Genomic DNA, 18,837 nt, shown 5'->3' on the forward strand with positions numbered 1-18,837 from the left:
GAGTGAACTGACGTGGACAAAGAGCAGAGATGGCCTATTTCCATGCCATAAACTGTTATATGGTTATATTATTTAACTAATTCTGAATTTAGCACACCATTGTGAAGCGACATTGACTCTACCTCACCTCCAACACCTTTAATCAAAGTTGTCTCCCCTGTGTCAGTCCTTTGATCCGCAGTTAAAACATTTTCTAACAATGACCGAGCAGCCCCAGTATCTCTAAGAACTTGAACTGGAACCTGTGGTTCTCCCACCCCTCCTTAAATTCTGGTAAATCCTCCTGTTCTCTTTTCTTTTTCAATACTGGACAATTCACAATCACATGACCAGGTTTCTTACAAAAATGACATACAAATGCAGAACTTCTATCTTTTTCTACCTTTTTCTACCTTTCCTTCATCTTTTCTCTTAACATTTTCTCCAGACTTAATTTCAGGCTCCACATTAAACTTATGAACAGGTTTATTAATCTTAATAATTAGCCCTCTGAAAATGCCTACTATTCTGGAATGTATTTTTGTGAATCAGAGCGAGTTCGTGCACTAATTTAGCCACCTGTTGCCACGTCTCCACGTCTCTCTCATCCAGGTATAATTTAATCTCCTCTGGGACACACCTTTTAATTTCCTCAATTAATATCAATTCTCGCAATCTGTCAAAATCATTGTTTATTCCTTTTGAGGTGCACCAATGGTCAAAAATTACAGAATTCTTCAGAACAATATCCATATGATTGATTCCATGTTTTCACCAAACTCATAAATTTTTGTCTATATGCTTCAGGAACCAACTCATAAGCTTTCAACACTGCTTGTTTCACAGTATCATATTCTGCCAATTGCTGTGCAGTCAAGCTACAGTATGCAATTTGTGCTTTTTTCCTTCAATACACTCACTTTGGAGCATTAGAGGCCACTTTTCTTTTAGCCATCTTGAGCTCTCAGCAACATTTTCAAAAATCTGAAAATATGTATCTATATCTCTCTCATCAAAAATAGGCACTAGATTTACCTCTCTACTAGCCACAAACCTCTCCCCAGGAGTTACAGTTTCAGCTCTCTTTCCTCCCTCTCAATTTTCATCCTCTCTAATTGAAATTGTCTTTACCTTTCAATCTTTTCCAAGTCATATTTTCTCTGTCTTTCAGCTAACTCCTATTTCCTCCATTTTCAGCTTCCTCTGCCTCATTTTGTTGTCCCTGCAATTCAAAGTTCAGTTTTTCTCTTTCTTCTTCCACCCTCAATTTCTCCAATTCCAATTGGAATTCAAAAGATCTATTCTCTGGAAAATTTTCTAAGTCTTCCTCAACAAAATTTTCTCTTCCTTATATATTTCACGATCATCCTCTGTATTTGTATTTTTTTCATCCAATATTTATCTTCAGAATTTTCAGTGCCTTAGAAATAGTTCCTCTTTTCTCATGCTCTTCAGCTCTGTAGGTGATGGTTGTAACAAAAATGTATCAACATCCATTGCTGCTGTTTTTCCAGGCACCAACTTTAAGTTAGCTTACAAAAATTCCAGACACAATAGCTTGCAAAAAAACCCCAATCAATTAATAAATCATAAAATTGCAATGTTCAAATCCTAAAGGACAAGTCACCATAAAATGTTACGGAGTCCAGAGAACCCCAAAAACTAGCAGCAATAGGTATGCACCACAACACAAAGGAGTACTTAAACAAAAGTAATTTTTAATTATAATTGAACAAGAAAACAGAATTAAAATTTAACTTATTACTATCAATTTACTTAACCAACTTAATCCCACCACTCAGGGGTTGGGGGGGGAGGTATGGTTCTTCCTGGGTTTCAGAGAAAGATTCCTTTTCCAGGACATCCTGATTCCTGATTCTTCTCCATCAGTCTTGCTGATGAAACCTGTCCCCTTCAGGGTTCTCCAGATGATCCTCCTTCTTTCAGGTCACCTTTCAGACAGTAAGTCTTCTCCTTTGACCAGGCAGCCTTCCAAAGTTTGTCAGCTTGTCCCCCTGGAACCGATGTCTCTGTCTCTCCTTCTCTCTCAGCTCCCTTCATCTCTCAGAGCAAAGCTGTTCTCCTCCGCCTGCAAAGAACATGCTCTCCCAGGCATGCTGCTGAATGTTGCTACTTTTTTGCTTTCTGCAGAATAGCACTCTGCAAAAGTCCTGCAAAAATTCTGTTTTAAAATGTTTGTGTGTAATCTGCTCTAACAATCATCCCAAACCACCCCTAAATACTCTGTCACCCTCCCATCTTTCCACGAGCCTCTTTTCCACTCACCCTCTCTCTCTCTCTTCCTGTCTCCTTTCACAGAGCCAAAAACTGCCCCCTTCCCCAATCAATTCTCACCATTCTTCTTCTCTCTTATTATATCCAATTAATATCTTTCATCTTTTGGACTCTACTCCTCCCTTTCCCATTCTTCCATTTACACTTGGCTTTGAATAGAGATCCCTGCCTATTTTCTGCTAAACCTTGAGGAAGGGCTCATGGTCGAAACATCAGTGATATTCCTTTACCTCCTATGGACCTGTTTAATTCCTCCAACATTTTTGTGCTTTTTCTTGATCTTAACAAAGCCCACTGACATGTCAGTCGTTCCTTAATCTCTACAAGTTTGAACACTGCAATAGTATTGAGTAATAAAACAAAGTTCCACATCTACAAATGACACAAAGTGAAATAATAGGAACCTTTATTTGACTATTTGATACCAGAAAATAACATATTATATCACTTAAAGTTACATGACACTTTGTGCACTGTAAAATGAAAAGTCATCACCCATCATAGAATAACGTTAGATCATTTGACCTAATTTCTGCATCATGATTAGTTGATGATAATGTAATACAATGCATACTAAACTTTAATTTTAGAAATATTACAGATCTTGATAAATATAATTCTTCCTGAGTGTTCAAGGAAGTATTTAGAAAATTAAGGCTAATATGTGATCAAATGGAGGTTACGTTTATGTCAAACATCTGTATTTAGTAACATGGCAGAATTTGACTCATTAAAAACAAAATCATTGACAAAGTTGATATGAATATCATGCAGAGAAACAAATTGCTGACTGATATCAACTTTATCAATGAGAAAAGTGAAGAGACATATTTCACTGCTGAGGACAATATGAAATAACTATAAATTGCACCATGTTCTCGGATTATACCACTACCTGCATAGAGTTTAAAAACATTTGACATTAAATCCAGAGCCTGATATACAGTAGGACAAGCTTCCAAGTCTTTAATATCTCAGCATTGATTTTTGTTCCAGCAGAAAGCTTTATAAAACTAAAAGGATAGCAGAGCCTTCATCACTTTTGAAACTGTCACATTCCATCACTTTGTTGCAAGGTGAAGATTACATTTCATATTATTGTTTTTATCTGAAGCACTGCACAATTGATAATTTTTAAAATTTAGATAGACAACACGGTAACAGGCCATTTCAGCCCACGAGTACAAAATGGGGGTATAGATTAATTGGATGGCATAGACACATCTAAATTAAAAATGAAAAATTAAAAGGTTGGCCACTCCTGTTTTAAACCATAAGAAGTGATAAAATGAATAGCTAGAAGATAAAGGATTCCTAAAATAGGTGTTACCTAATTAATAATTTTGACAGCAAAAATGCTACAGTTCTACCTTACATCTCATTACCCTTCAGATCAGTTTGTTTTACCTGTCCTTCTTTTCATTGCTGTTTATGCTTAAGTACAAAACCACGTGATTTTTTTCAGAAGCTAATTTAGACTTATTTTGACATGAGTCAGACAGTCCATGTGTCTGAACAAGGGTTTGCCAATTTCCTTTATCTATCAATGAATGTTAATTTGGATACTAAATGACAATATTTTGCAGTAAGAACTTTGTATCACAACTATCTGCTGAAAATCAAAAGCATGCTCAAATTTGTGTTTCTAATTTTGCTACAAATAATAGATAAATCTTTGTGTTCATATAAAAAAATGCATTAACACATCTCCTTGTCCTTATAACAAATAGAAACAAATTTGTGAAGCGGATGCCATTGGTTTCCACGTGTAATCGCAAGAACAAGGGAGCCTTCAAACTCTTCAATGCAAATGACAATTCAGCACGTTCTTCAAAACTATTTCAGTATTCTGTGCTCATGAAAATATAAAAACTGTATTTAGAAAAGAAAATCTAGATAAAGATGCTGGATCTCAGAAGAATGCAAGAAATATGAAATAAAAGGTAGGTGTTTCAAACATTCCATCTCCCTCTCAGATTAGTGATCTGTTGAATTCATTCAATTTCAGATTTGCTAAGCATTGCTTTCAAAAACTCCAGGATAAAGGTTACTTGTTTGCTTTTTGCTCAAAAACAAAGGAACCCAGTTTCAGGAAAGAAATACAACAAGCACCCCTTGCAAAATTTCAGATTTTATACAAGTGAATGCAGACAAACCTTTATCTCCAACATCCTATTTAACCTTACAATGCAACTACCAATCTACATTTCCAAGAGCACAGGAAAGTGAAAACAGTTCATCAAATATTTCACATTTGTTCTCAATGTTCTAGTTATCGCTCTTAAAAATGTGATGATTTCTTATCCCCAAATCCACTCCATACATTTTACAGTCCTGAAACTACTCATATTTTTAACGTTAGTTGCCATAGAAGAAATATCAATTGGAATTCCATTTTTTCACTCACCATTTGATATTTTTTAACAATTGCAAGTTGCACATGCATCTCCAAATAATTCTCTTGAGGAACTATACTTGTCAACCCGTGCAAAGTAATTGCTTAAAACAAATCATAATATTTCCCTGAATCCAATGCTTAGAAAATAAACATTAACAGGCCTATTGGGAAAGAGTGGAAATAATGGAAAGCTTTCAATGTATGGCAGAGGGACAATGAGCTAAATCCCCCTCCCTCCTCGTCCTATGTTATTCCACGCACAATACTATAACTCTATCAAAGATGTTCAGAATTGTTCCAGGAACATGACATCCAGGTGTATCCAGCTTAATTATCATAGTTTTCCCATTAAAATGACACTTTGTTTCACCTTTCAGATTTTTGGAGTAAAATGCAGTAATAATCTGAAATATAAATATTCTTTGGATCAGCACATTTTCCCATGGTTCAAAGTTGTTATCAACATAACATTAGGATCATGTGCACATTTTGAAAGCTCCATAATGTGTTGAAAGTGCTGAAGGACATGGGTTTTTATTTTAACATTAATAGTGCATGCTGTGGTACAAAGCTTCAAGATTTTCATTCAGAGGACATGTTAGGAAGACAAGTTGTCTATTCATTATTACATGTTATTTATGGCACTGAAGGTGGTATAAAGGAAAAATACAAATGTCAAATGTTCTCTTTAGCTGTGGATGGTGCAGACAATTACCATTCACTTACCAGAGTTTCAACAGCATACATGTTCCAGGGCTGATGTGCTGTGCATTGGAGATATAATAACATGCAGGAAATGCAATTACATTTAAACCTGAGCTTGTACTTTGAATTATTTATATTTTAATGAAGCAATAGTGGTGGAATAAAATATGAAAATAAGATGAAAATGTCATTTTTATTTGGAATTTATCAATCAACTGACAATTTCATTTTCTGGGGCTCTAACCTTTTATTCCACTTAATAAGAGCAAGCAAATGGAAGAGCAACAGGTAAAATCAGGCAAACTAGTGCGACGTTTCTCACTCAATCACCAGGTAACAATAGTTGATCACATCAACATGAAGGTCAGAGCTCATGATTTTCCTGGATCTTTTTTCTGTTATGATTGCCAGTGTGACTTTTAGTGCTTGGACAATCATAAATTCCAATGGTCTCTATCAGAAATCAAGGATTTCTCACTTGTGGGTAATTGTTGATGACGAGAGTTTGCAGTCGGTTGTTCTGCAGGCTCTAACATTCCGAATATTTCTAGTGTTTTATGCACCTACACACAAAGCTTGTTATTTCATATTTCCTAAAAGTCAACCAAATACATTATTAGATGGATGAGGCAAACTATGAGCATTCATGAATCATTTAAATACTGCCTTAAGTGCGCATTGCTAATTCAATGAAGAGATACAATGGAGACACCATATTATTCAGAACATTTGCAGCATTCTTTTACCTATGTGGTAACTGTAAAAGTAGAACTTGGATATTAAAATCTCATTTAATGTATAAATCAAAAGTCTTTATTCAATATCATTTGTTTGGTGCAGAAAATAAGCATAAAGGATGATGAATCTGGAAATGATCCCAACTGCAGGCAAGCATACTTCCGAGAGTTTTTATTTTTATGTGAGGTCTGTGAAGGATAAACCAATCTTGCAGTGGTAAACTTAATGGCACCTGGTTGTCTTTGGGTAAATGGCAGCAGGCTGCAGTTTTTTCTACTTTAAAAGTGGACCGTTCCAAGATGGAGCTGAGTGTTTGATGACATATCCAAAAGGAAAATGGTAATTGTCTTTTATTTCATGTCAATGATTATCTCCACTGTCTTTGTAGTAGCAGGAGTAGGAAGGAGACAAGTGTGGGCAGCCAATGCATACAAGGTCTGACTCCTGTGGAAACTTTTGGCTCATTCACCTTGGGCCCCGTTGGAGCATCAGTGGTTGAAAAGTCAAATTCTGGTAGGCACATTTCATCGGTGCAGCCACTACCACTACCAGAACCACTTGGCTCATCAACTGAAAAGAGAAAAAATGGTTCCAGTGAAAGTTGTCTATGTAATCAGTACAAGAACATATCCTGAAGTTCCATTGAGCTGAGAACCATGGAGTGGGGTTGAGGTGTGTGGATCTCATTACAATCTAAATTCTACGATGATAGAATAAAGTGGACATAGAGAGAGTATTTCCCATGTGAGGTGGGGTTCTGGGACTCAGAATATAAAACCATCCCTTTAGAATAGAATGAAGAGTATTTGTTTTACCCAAATGATGGAGAATCTATGGAATTATATGTCCCAGACAGCTATAGAGGCCATAATTGGGTATAATTACTACAGATGATTAGAAAGAAAATCAAGGGTTATGGGGAGAAGATAAGAGAATGGGGTTAAAAGGGATAGAAAATCAGCCATGATTGAATGGGTGGGGATGTTTGATGGGCCAAATGACCTAATTCTGCTCCTATGTCTTAGAGACTTCTCCTGGCAATGTAGGCAGCAATTGATCCCTATTGATCACTTGACCATGTCATGATCAGTTGTTAGGATTGGGGCCAGGGTCTAGACTTGTGAAAGAGAGGAAGAGATTGGATAAGCATGTAAACGGAGGGGGTGGTGTGGCTCTCTTGGTAAGAAATAACATTAAATTCTCAGACAGAGGTGACGTAGTTTCAGAAGATGAATAATCGTTGCAGGTTGAGTTAAGAAATAGCAAGGGTTGGAAGACACTGTCGCCAAAATCTTGACAGCAAATTACATCTGCAAAGAGAAAAGACAGTGTTATGGCAGTCACGGGGGATTTTAACTTGCATGTAGATTTGGGACTGGATTTCACGAGACAGCATTTGTAGAATGCCTGCGAGATGGCTTTTTAGAGAAGTTTATTGATGATCCCACCAGGAGATTTGCTGTACTGGACTGGGTGTTGTTTAATGCAGCAGAGGAGGCAATAGAGCTTTGGGTAAAGGAACCATCAGGGGCCAGTGATCACAATTTGATCGAGTTCAATTGAAGATTTAACAAGGAGAAACTAAAGACAGAAGTGTTGGTATTTCAGTGGTGTAAATGTGATTACAGTGGCATGAGAAAGGAACTGGCAAAAGTAGATTGGAAAGGGTACACTCGTAGGGGAGACAGCAGAGCAGCAATAGATGGAGTTTCTGCAAGAAATGAGGACAATGCAGGATAAATACAGACCACAAAAGGGAAAAATTCAACAGGAAAAAATGTCACAGCTGTGGCTTACTGGGGAAGTCAAAGCCAACCTAAAAGCAAAAATGAAAGCTTGCAAAGAAGCAAAAGGATCTACACCACCCAGCACATGCTCTGTTCTCACTGCTGCCATCAGGAAAGAGGTGTAGGTGCCACAAGACTTACACCACCAGGTTCAGGAACAGCTGTTCCCTCTCCACTGTTAGACTCCTCAACAACAAACCCATTGAAAGACGCATTTAAGGGCTCTTACTTGTCCACTTTATTGCAGTTTGTTTTCATTTGTTATCTGTTTACAGTTCTTTTATTTGTTCACATGTTCAAGAATATACAGTTTATTTTTTGCACTATCAATTATTGGTCAGCAGGGAAAAGAATCTCATGGTCATATGTGATGTCACATACGCACTCTGACAATCTGTATCTGAAATCTGTAAAATTAGTGGGAAGTTTTTAAAAGCTTTCAGAAGGTAACTAAAAAAATAAGGAGCAAAAAGATAAATTATTAAAGTAGGTAAGCAAATAATCTCTAAGAGGATACAAAACACTTCTTTGTATGTGTGGTGTGTGTGGGGTGTGTGTGTGGAGGGAATGTGTGTGTGTGAATGGGTGTGTGTGAGTGGGTTTGTGTGTGTGTGGATATGAGGGTGTGTGTGTGTGTGTGTGTGGGTGTAGGTGTGTGTGTGAGGGTGTGTGTGGGGGAGTATGTGTGGGGGAGTGTATGTGGGTGGGTGAGTGTGTGGGTATAGGTGTGGGAGTAGGTGTGTGTGTGGATGTGTGGGTGTGTGGAGGAGTGTGTAGATATGTGTGTGAGGGTGTGTATGGGTGAGAGTGTGTGTGGGGGAGTGTATGTGGGTGTAGGTATGTGTGTGGGTGGGGTGTATGTGGGTCTGTGTGTCTGGGAGTGTGTGAGTGTGCATATGAATGGGTGTGTAGGTGTGTGTGGATGTGACTGTATGCATGGGTGGTGGATGTGACATTGTGAGTGGTATGTGTAGATGTGTGTGTGAGTGGATGTAGGGTGAGTGTGTGTGTGTGTGTCTATGTATGAGGGTGTGTGTGTGAGAATGGGTGGGTGAGTGTGTGGCTGCGCGCGCACACATGTGTGTGTGTGAGGCTGTATGGAAGTGTGAGGGAGTGTGGGTGTGTGTGTGGATGTGAATGTGTGTGTGAGTGGGTGTGGTGAGTGTAGGTGTGTGTGTGATTATGTGTCTGTGTGTGGGTGTGTGTGTGTGTGTGTGTGTGGGGGGGGCTGTATGGGTGGCTGTGTGTGTGTGAATGCGTGTGTGGGTGTGTGTGTATGTGAGTGTGTTCATGGGTGTGTGTGTAGGTGTATGTGACTATGTGGGTGTGTGGATGTGTGTGTCTGTGTGTCAGGGTATGTGTGGGTATGTGCATGTGTGGGGGTGTGTGTGTTTGTGTGGGTGTGAGTGTGTGTGGGGGAGTGCGTGTGTGGAGGTGTGTGTGCGGGTGTGTGAATGCATGTGTGGGTGTGTGTGGGGGAGTGTGTGTGAGGTGGAATATGTATGTGTCGGGGTGTGTGGGGGTGTGTGTGTAGGTGTGTGTGTGTGGCAGGAGTGTGTGTGAGGTAGTGTGTGTGGGTGTGCGGATGTGTGTGTGGGTGTGTGGGTGGTGTCAAGTATGTGTGGGGGAGTGTGTGGGTGTGTGTGTGGGGAACATGTGTGTGTGTGTGGGGAACATGTGTGGGTGTATGTGTATGGCGGGTAGCATGTGTGGGTGGGGTCAAGTGTGTGTGGGGGAGTGTATGGGTGTGTGTGTGGGGAACATGTGTGGGTGTATGTGTATGGCGGGGGAGTGTGTGGGGGTGTGTGGGGGAGAGTGTGGGGTGTGTGTGGGAGGAGTGTGTGTGGGGGAATGTGTGGAGAAGTGTGTGTAGGGGAGTGTGTGTGTGGGAGAGTGTGGGATGTGTGTGTGTGTAGGAGTGTGTGGGTGTGGGCTGTATGTGGGTGTGTGCATGACTGTGCGTGGTGTGTGTGAATGTGTGGGTGTGAATGGATCATTGTGTGTCTGTGTGTGAGGGTGTGTGGGTATGAGTGTGGGTATGTGTGTGTGGGGGGGGATGTATGTGAGCGTGGGTGTGAGGGGGAGTGTGAGTGGAGGTGTGTATATGTGGGGGTGTGTGCATGGGGGCAGTGTGAGGGGGTGTGTGTGGGGGGAGAGTGTGTGGGGAATGTGTGTGTCTGGGAGAGTGTGTGTCTTTGTGTGGGAGTGTGTTTGCATGGGTGGAGTGTGTGGGGTTGTGTGTGTGTGGGTGTGTGAATGTGTGTGTGGGGGAGTGTGTGTTTGGGGGAATGTGTGTGGGGGTGATTGTGTGTGGGTGGGGAGCATGTGTGGGTGTGTGTGCTTGGGGGTGAGTGTGTGTTCATGGGTGTGTGTGTAGGTGTATGTGACTGTGTGGGTGTGTGGATGTGTGTGTCAGGGTATGTGTGGGTATGTGCATGTGTGGGGGTGTGTGTGTTTGTGTGGGTGTGAGTGTGTGTGGGGGAGTGCGTGTGTGGAGGTGTGTGAATCCATGTGTGGGTGTGTGTGGGGGAGTGTGTGTGAGGTGGAATATGTATGGGGGTGTGGATGTATGTGTGGTTGTATGGATGTGTGTGTGGTGGAGCATGTGTGGGTGTGTGTGTGAGGGAGTGTGTTGTGGGGGTGTGTGGGGAATTGTGTGTAGGTGTGTGTGTGGCAGGAGTGTGTGTGTGGGGGAGCGTGTGTGGGTGTGTGTGTGGTGTTGAGTGTGTGTGGGGGTGTGTGTGAGGAATTGTGTAAGGGGGTGCGTGGGAGGAGTGTGTGGGGTGTGTGTGTGTGGGGGGAGTGTGCGGGGTGTGTGTGTGGGAGGAGTGTGTGTGGGAGGAGTGTGTGTGGGTGTGTGTGTGTGGAGAAGTGTGTGTAGGGGGAGTGTGTGTGGGTATGTGTGTGTGTGTGTGTGTGTGTGTATGTGGGGTTGTGTGTGTGGGTGTGTTTGTGGGATATATATACACTGTATAAGGAGTAAAAGAGAGGTGAAAGTGGATATGGGGGCACCAGAAATGACACGACTGAAGAATAAAGGGAGATAAGGGTAGGGGAGAGAAACCTAATGAGTATTTTGTTTCAGTCTTTACTGTGGAAGGTATTAGCAATTTGCGAAATGTCAAAAGGTATCAAGGTGAGTGAGTACAATTACTATTTCAAGGGATAAGTAGCTCAGAAAACTGAATGGTCTAAGGCTGGATAAGTCTCCTGGACCATATGGATTCCACCCTTGAGTTCTGAAAGAGGTAATGATAGAGATTGTGGAGGTATTCGTAATGATCATTCAGGAATCAATGGATTCTGATCTAATTCTAAAGGAATGGAAAATTGCAAATATCAGCCCACTATTCAAGAAGGGAGGGAGGCAGCAGAAAGGAAATCGTAGACTGCTTAGCCTGATGTCAGTGGACATCAGTGTTTGGATTTTCAGAAGCCCTTTGACAAGTGTCCGCACATGAGGACGAAGCTCGTAGTATAACAGGAAACATACTAGCGTGGGTAGCACATTGGCAGGAAGCAGAGAGTCAGAACACAGGGATCATATTCTGGTTGGTTGCCAGTTGCTGGTGGTGTCCACAGGGGTCAGTGTTGGGGCCACTTCTTTTCATGTTGTTATTACTGATTTGGATTATGGAATGAATGGCTTTGTGACCAAGTTTGCAGGTGATATAAAGGTAGGTGGCGGATCAGGTAGTATAGAGGAAATATGGAGGCTCCAGAAGGAATTAGACAGATCAGGAGAATGGACAGAGAAGTGGAAAATCAAGTACAATGTTGGAAGTGTTAAGTCATGTACTTTGATAGAAACAAATAAACGAGCAGACTATTTTTTTTAAATAGGAAGAAAATTGAAAATATCTGAGAGTCCTTGAGCAAGGTAGCCTGAAGGTAAACTTGCAGGTTGATTCGGTGGTGAAGAAGGCAAATAATTCATTTCAAGAGGAATACAATATAAGAGCAAGGATATACGGTACTAGTCAAACTTTACTGTGGGTGAGCAGTGTGGGGCATCTCATGTGCTGATATTGGAGAGGTTTCAGAGGAAGATCACAAGGATGTTTCCAGGAATGAAATGGTTAACACATGAGGAGCTCTTGGTTTGTGCTCATTGCAATTTAAGAGAATAAGAAGGGTCTCATTGAAATATTTTGAATGTTGAAAGGCATGGACAGAGTAGATGTAGAAAGGCTGTTTCCCATTGTGAGAGAGTCTGGGACAAATGGGCACAAATTCAGAACTGATGGGCATCTGCTTGGAACAGAAATTGGCAGAATTTTCTTAACCAGATGCAGTTATGCAGGCAAGGACATTGGATATATTTCAGGTTCTTGATTAGCCAGGAGATCGAGCAATGGGGCTGAGTGGGAAAATAGAGCAACATGATTAAATGGCGGGGAAGACTTGATGGACTGAAAAGCCTATTTCTGCTCCTATGTCTTAAGGTCTTATGGTCTTTCACAGTGTCACTGTGAGAATGAAGCATTTGTCTTTTTTAGCATACCTGAAGCAGTGGGGGAGACTGAAACAGGTGCCAGAACACGGCAAACCTCAAACTAAAGTTAAAAATTTGAGAAGGAAATAAGCAAGCACCAGCTTTCTTCTATGTCAAACCAGTTTGTTTTGTAATACGAGGAAAGCAGCATATTTGGTTATTTTTCAATTTTTTGCCACACCTTCTCCATTTTACAAAAAATTTGCCATTTGAACTCCCTTGTAGTCTTCTGCTATCCAGATTCCAGTCACCTCTGAGCATAAATGATGATGATAAGAACACATGATTGTAGCAGGCTTTCACCTTACAATGTAGAGCCACAGTTATATACACGTTCCAACCAATTTGTAGGTATGACGCCAGGCACGTGCATTACATATTTTTCAGGACTCAAGTAATTGGCAGCAGAAATATGAGGGTACTCCCACAGAGTTCATTGATTCTGTCTATGAATGAAGATCATACTTACCTGAATCTTGGAAGTTTACATCATTTCCATTGTAGGCATTTCTCAGCCTGTTCGTCATCACTCGAAGTGCCATGATTTGCTGACGAATCATTGTATCTGGTCGAGTGATGTCCACATCAACTTCTGGGTTGTTAATCTGATTTGTCAACCCATCATTCATAATTTCAGGCAAGTACCTGCAGAGTTAAATTTTAGTAACATTTAATTCACTATTTAACTAGTTTTGATGAGTTCAAAAGCCAAATTCCTCATTTTAACATCAGAATCAATATTTATTGTCATGAGCAAGTCATGAAATTTTGTGTTTGCAGTAGCGTCATAGTGGAAACATTCATATTATAACCATCTTACAACATTACCATAAAAAAGTAAAATAATAGTGCACGAAAAGTAAGGCAGTGTTCATTGATTATTCAGGAAAATGATGGCCGCGGGGAACAAGCTGTCCTTGTGCCGCTGAGTGCTCATCATTAGGCCCCTGTGTATCTTTTCCCCGAGGATAGCAGAGGGAAAAGGGCATGGCCTGGGTGGTTGGGATCTTTGAGGATAGAGGCTGCTTTTTTAAGACACTACCTCATGTAGAGTCCACGATGGAGTGAAGTCTGGTGCCTGTAATGTCGAGGCCTAGCTAACAACACTCTGGAGTTTATTCCAGCTCTGAGAGTTGGCACCTCCATACCAGACAGCGATGCAACCAGCCAGAATGCAATACACGGTTCACCTGTAGAAGTTTTCGAGAGTCTTCGATGACATACTGAATCTCCTTAGACACTCACAAAATATAACTGCTGATGAGCCTTCTTTGTGATTGCATCAATATGGAAACTCCAGGACAGATCCTTGGAGATGTTGACATCCAGGAATTTGAAGTTCTTGACCCTCCACTACTGAGCCCTCGATGAGGACTGGGCCGTGTTCCCCTGACTCCCTCCTGAAGTCCACAATCATCTCCTTGGTTTTGCTAACACTGACCACAAGGTTGTTGTCGTTATACCATTCATCGAGCTGACATTGCCATTTGTGATTCTGCTGACAACTGTGGTGTCATCGGCAAACTTGGAGATAGCATTGGAATTGTGCTTGGCCACACAGCCATGGGTGTATAATGAGTAGAGCAGTGGGCCAAGCACCATCCTTGGGGTGTGCCTTTGTTCATGATCAGTGAGGAGGAGATGTTGTTTCCATTTCATACTGTCTGTGGTCTTCCAATGGGGAAGTCAAGGATCCAGTTGTAGAGAGGGGTACAGAGGTCTAGAGTTTGTAGGTTCTTGACCAGCACTGAGGAAATAATGGTGTTGAAGGGTGGACTGGAGTCGATGAAGAGCAGCCATATGTATGAATTGCTGTTTTCAAGGTGACTCAGAGCTGAGCGGAGAGCCAGTGGTATTGCATCCGCTACGGAGCGGTTGAGATGATAAGCAAATTGCAGCGGGTCCAGATCTCTGCTTAGGTATGTGTTAATTCTGGCCATGACCAGCCTCTTAAAGCATTTAATCGCAGTAGAAGTTAGTGCTACTGGGCCATAGTCGTGGAGACAGCCCACATTATTCTTCTTGGACGCTGGATGATTGATGCCCTTTTGAAGCAGGTGGAACCATTTACAACCCATGTCCATGAATACTCCAGCTAGTTGGTTGGTGCAGATTTTCAGTCCCCGGCCAGGGAGGCCGTCAGGGCCTGATGCCTTGCAAGGGTTCACCCTCTTGAATGATGTTCTGACGTCACTCTCAGAGACAGATATCTCAGGGTCCTCAGTCTTTTCAGAGATTCTAGTCAGCTCTGTTTGGTTCTCAAAGTGGGTATAGATAGTGTTCAGCTCATCGGGTAATGAAGCATCGCAGCTAGTGTTCACCTTCACTTAGTAGGCTGTGATGGCCTGCACTCCCTGCCATACCTGGCGTGTATCTGTCTCTAGCTTCCTCCGGATTTGCCACTTTGCTTCACAGCTGGCCTTCCGCAGGTCGTACCTGGACTTCTTGTAAACATCTCGATCCCCAGTCTTAAACGCCCTTGTTCCTGCCCTCAGCAGGTTGTGAATTCTCTGATTCATCCAGGGCTTCTGGTTGGAGAACACCCAGTATGTGCGTATGGGCACACACTCATCCGCACAGGTCTTGATAAAGTTGGTGATACCAGTTACACATTCATTCAAGTCTGAGTTCTTGATTATGTTCCAGTGCATAGATTCAAAGCAGTCCCAGAGATGGTCGACCACACCTTCGCCGTCTTCATCACTGGGTGTTGTGATCCTCAGTCTTTGCTTGTACACCGGGAGTAGAAGTAGAGCCAGGTATCTGACTTACCAAAGTGGGGTCATGGTATTGCTTGGTATGCGCTTTTCATGGTGGTATAGCAGTGGTCGAGTGTGTTGGTTCCCCAGGGTCTTGCGTGTGATGTGTTGGTAGTTTGTCAGAGGCTTCTTCAGGTTGCACTGATTGACGTCTCGCATAATGATCAGGAAGGCATCAGGATGTGCTGTCTCCCGGCTGTTAATCACAGTCCTCAGTCCCTCCAGTGCCAGCCTGGCGTTAACTTGGGGCAGAATGTACACTCGACCAGGATGATGGCAGTGAACCCCCTCAGCAGGTAGAATGGGCAGTGATTGGTCATCAGATGTTCCAGGTTGGGGGAGCATTACGATGAATTGATGATGACACAAACGCTGCCTTCCCTGGTTTTTCCAGATTCCAGTGTTCTGTCAGTACAATGGAGGGTGTAGCCAATGGGCTGTAGCATCACGTCCGGAATGTCCACGTTTAGCCAAGTTTCTGTAAAGCACATCACACAGCACTCCCTGATATTGAAGTCTTGCTTGGAGTTCATCAAGTTTGTTCTCCAAGGACTGTACGTTGGCTGATGGTAGGGAGTGAAAGCCTCAGGTCCCTGCATCTCAGACTGACCATTAGCCTCACCCCACCCACGCTCTCACCCGTGTCTACATGATTGGGTCTTGTTTACTTGGCCTCTGGGTCTGCAGTTAATAATTTGCACGGTGTTAAAATGGTCTGTGCGCTGACCCTTTAAACCCCCTATTATGTTTAAATGTGCTGAGTGCTGCCGTCTGTGACTCCTGCAAAGTTTAAATGGCTGGTTAAAACTCCGGTGGCATTGTTGCCCTTCAGTGAGCATTTAAAGGTTCCACGGCCTGAGGAAGACTGCCAATCCTGATAATGCCAAGGTCTACAAATGATCAGAGTAAACACGTGCAGTGAGTTTTGTTTTTCTGATTTTGAGCTTGATTTTTCGAAGTTCTGAACGGGATTATTTGTTAATTCCTGTCAAAGCTGCTCAAAAAGTGTCGCTGCGGGAAGGTGCTATTTTAGAAAGCTCATGAAAATATCATTCAATTTTTTTTGTAAATTCATTGAAAGATCTTTGGGTTTTTATGCAGATTCACAGCATGGTAAACAGCCACTTTCAGCAGACGAGCATGTGATTCCCATTTACAACCAATTAAGCTACAACCCCAGGACGTTTTTGTAGGAAGGGAGTAAAAGGAACAGCTGCAGGAAATGCGCACAGACCTGGGGAGAATGTACAAAAACCTTACAAACTGCGCGATATTCAAAAGCGATTCGATGATGCTGTAAAGGTGTTGCACTAACTGCAGCACAAACTATGTCCCCACTGCTACACAACCTTTGTCCCCCTACTACACTAACCATATTATCCCCACTACACTAACTGTGTTACCCCCACTACACTACCCGTGTTACCCCCACTACATTAACCATACCGTATTACCCCAACTACACTATCCATGTGCCCCCACTACACAATCCACATCCCCACTACACTAACCATCACCATCACATTATTATTGTCCCCACTACATTAAATGTGTTATCACCACTACACTAACTTTGTTACCCCCACCACACTAACCGTGTCCCCACTACACTAACCGTGTTAACCCCACTACACTAACCGTGAACCCCCACTCCACTAACCATGTCCCCCACTATACTAACCACATCCCCCCACTACACTATCCATGTCACTCACACGACATTAACCGTGTCCCTCCACTATACAAAACCCAACTACCCTACAACCCTCCCCCAACTACCCTATCTGTGTCCTCACTACACTATTCATTTCCCCCAGTACCCTGAATGGGTCGCCCCCCACTACACTATCCATATCCCACCACTACACTATCCGTGTCCCCCCACTACAGTATCCATGTCATCCCCTCTCTACTGTGCCCTCACTACACAGTCCATGTCCCCACACTACACTATCCATGTCCACGACTACACTACCCATGTCATCTCCACTCTACTAACTGTTCTCCCCAAATACACTATCCATGTCCCACCACTACACTAACCGTGTCCCCAGTATACTATTCGCGTCACACCAGTATACTATTCATATCTCCCCACTACAACAACCATGTCAACCCCCACAACACTAATTCATGTCAGCTCTACTACACTATCTGGGACCCCACACTACAGTATCCATGTCACCAACTACACTATCCATGTCCCCCCAACTACACTATGCGTGTCTTCCACTACACTATCCATGTCCCCCCTCTACACAATCAATGTCACCCCAACGACACTAACTGTGTCCCCCAATACTCTATCCATGACCACCACTACACTATCCGTGTCCCCACAACTATTCTAACCATGTCACACATCAACACATTCCAAGCCCCCTCACTACACTATAAATGTCCCCCTACTTCACTATCTGTGACACCAATACACTAACCGTGTCCCCCGAGTACACTAACCCTGACCTCCCACTACACTATCTGTAACCCCCACTACACTATCTGTGACCCCCTACTACACTAACCACGTCCCCAATTATACTTACTGTGTCCCACAACTACAATAACCATGTTGTCCCTACAACACTATCCGTAACGTCCACTACACTATCCAAACCCCCAAGTACACTATCCATGTTCCCCCACTACACTATCCATGTCCACCTACTGCACTATCCATTGCAACCCCATTATATTATCCGTGTCCCCTACAACAGTATCCGTTTTGCCCACTACACACCACATGTTGCCCCACTACACTGACCATGTCCCCAGTACACTATCCATATCCCACTACTACACTATCTCTGTCCCCCCCACTACAGATTCCATTTTATCCCCTCTCTACTGTGCCCCTCACTGCACAATCCATTCCCCTCACTGCACAATCCATTTCCCCCACTACACTATTCATGTCCATGACTACACTATCCACGTCATTCCTCCAATACACAATCCATGTCCCCCCACACTATCTATGTCCCACCACTACACAATCCATGTCACCACAATGACACTAACCCTGTCTGCCCCACTACACTAGCTATGTCCCCCCACTATACTATCCATGACACCCCACTACAGTAACTGTGTCCCCCTCTACACTATCCATGTCACTCACACAACAATAACCGTGTCCCTCAACTACAATAACTGTGTACTCTACAACACTATCCGTGCCCCCACGACAATATCTGAACAACCAACTACACAATCCATGTCCCCCCACTACACTATCCATGTCTCCCTACTGCACTATCCATTGCAGCTCCACTACACTGTCCGTAACCCCCACGACTCTATCTGTGTACCCCTACTACACGAATCATGCCACTCCACTACATTACCCATGCCCCCACTACTCTATCCATGTACCTCTACTCCACTATCTGTCTCACCAATGCACTAACTGTATCCCTCCACTACACTAATACTAATACGGTGTACCCTACGACAATATCCGTGCGCCCAATACACTATTCACTTGCCCCCAGTATCCTAAATGTGTCGCTGCCACTACACTATCCATATGCCACAACTACACTATCTGTGCCCCCCACTATACTATTCATGTCCCTCCAGTACCCTAAATGTGTCACCCCAACAACATTATCCATAGCCCACTACTACACTACATGTGTCCTCCCACTACAGTATCCATGTCATTCCCCTCTCTACCGT

General features: G+C 42.7%; 1 protein-coding gene across 2 annotated transcripts in view; it reads right to left on the reverse strand.

The window, feature by feature from the left end:
* Positions 1 to 2,678: 2,678 nt before the first annotated feature.
* The window catches only part of LOC138738985 (glypican-6-like), a 699,276-nt gene continuing 683,117 nt past the window's right edge, over positions 2,679 to 18,837 (reverse strand). For both annotated transcript variants that reach the window (XM_069890288.1, XM_069890289.1), the window contains 2 exons: positions 12,867 to 13,042; positions 2,679 to 6,685 (listed from right to left, as the gene is read on the reverse strand). In XM_069890288.1, the coding sequence (XP_069746389.1) occupies positions 6,483 to 6,685; positions 12,867 to 13,042 (379 nt within the window). In that variant the 3' untranslated portion in view covers positions 2,679 to 6,482. The remainder of the gene's footprint in view (positions 6,686 to 12,866; positions 13,043 to 18,837) is intronic.

The sequence above is a fragment of the Narcine bancroftii genome, chromosome 7, assembly GCF_036971445.1.
Source record: "Narcine bancroftii isolate sNarBan1 chromosome 7, sNarBan1.hap1, whole genome shotgun sequence".
In the NCBI taxonomy this organism is placed as follows: Eukaryota; Metazoa; Chordata; class Chondrichthyes; order Torpediniformes; family Narcinidae; genus Narcine; species Narcine bancroftii.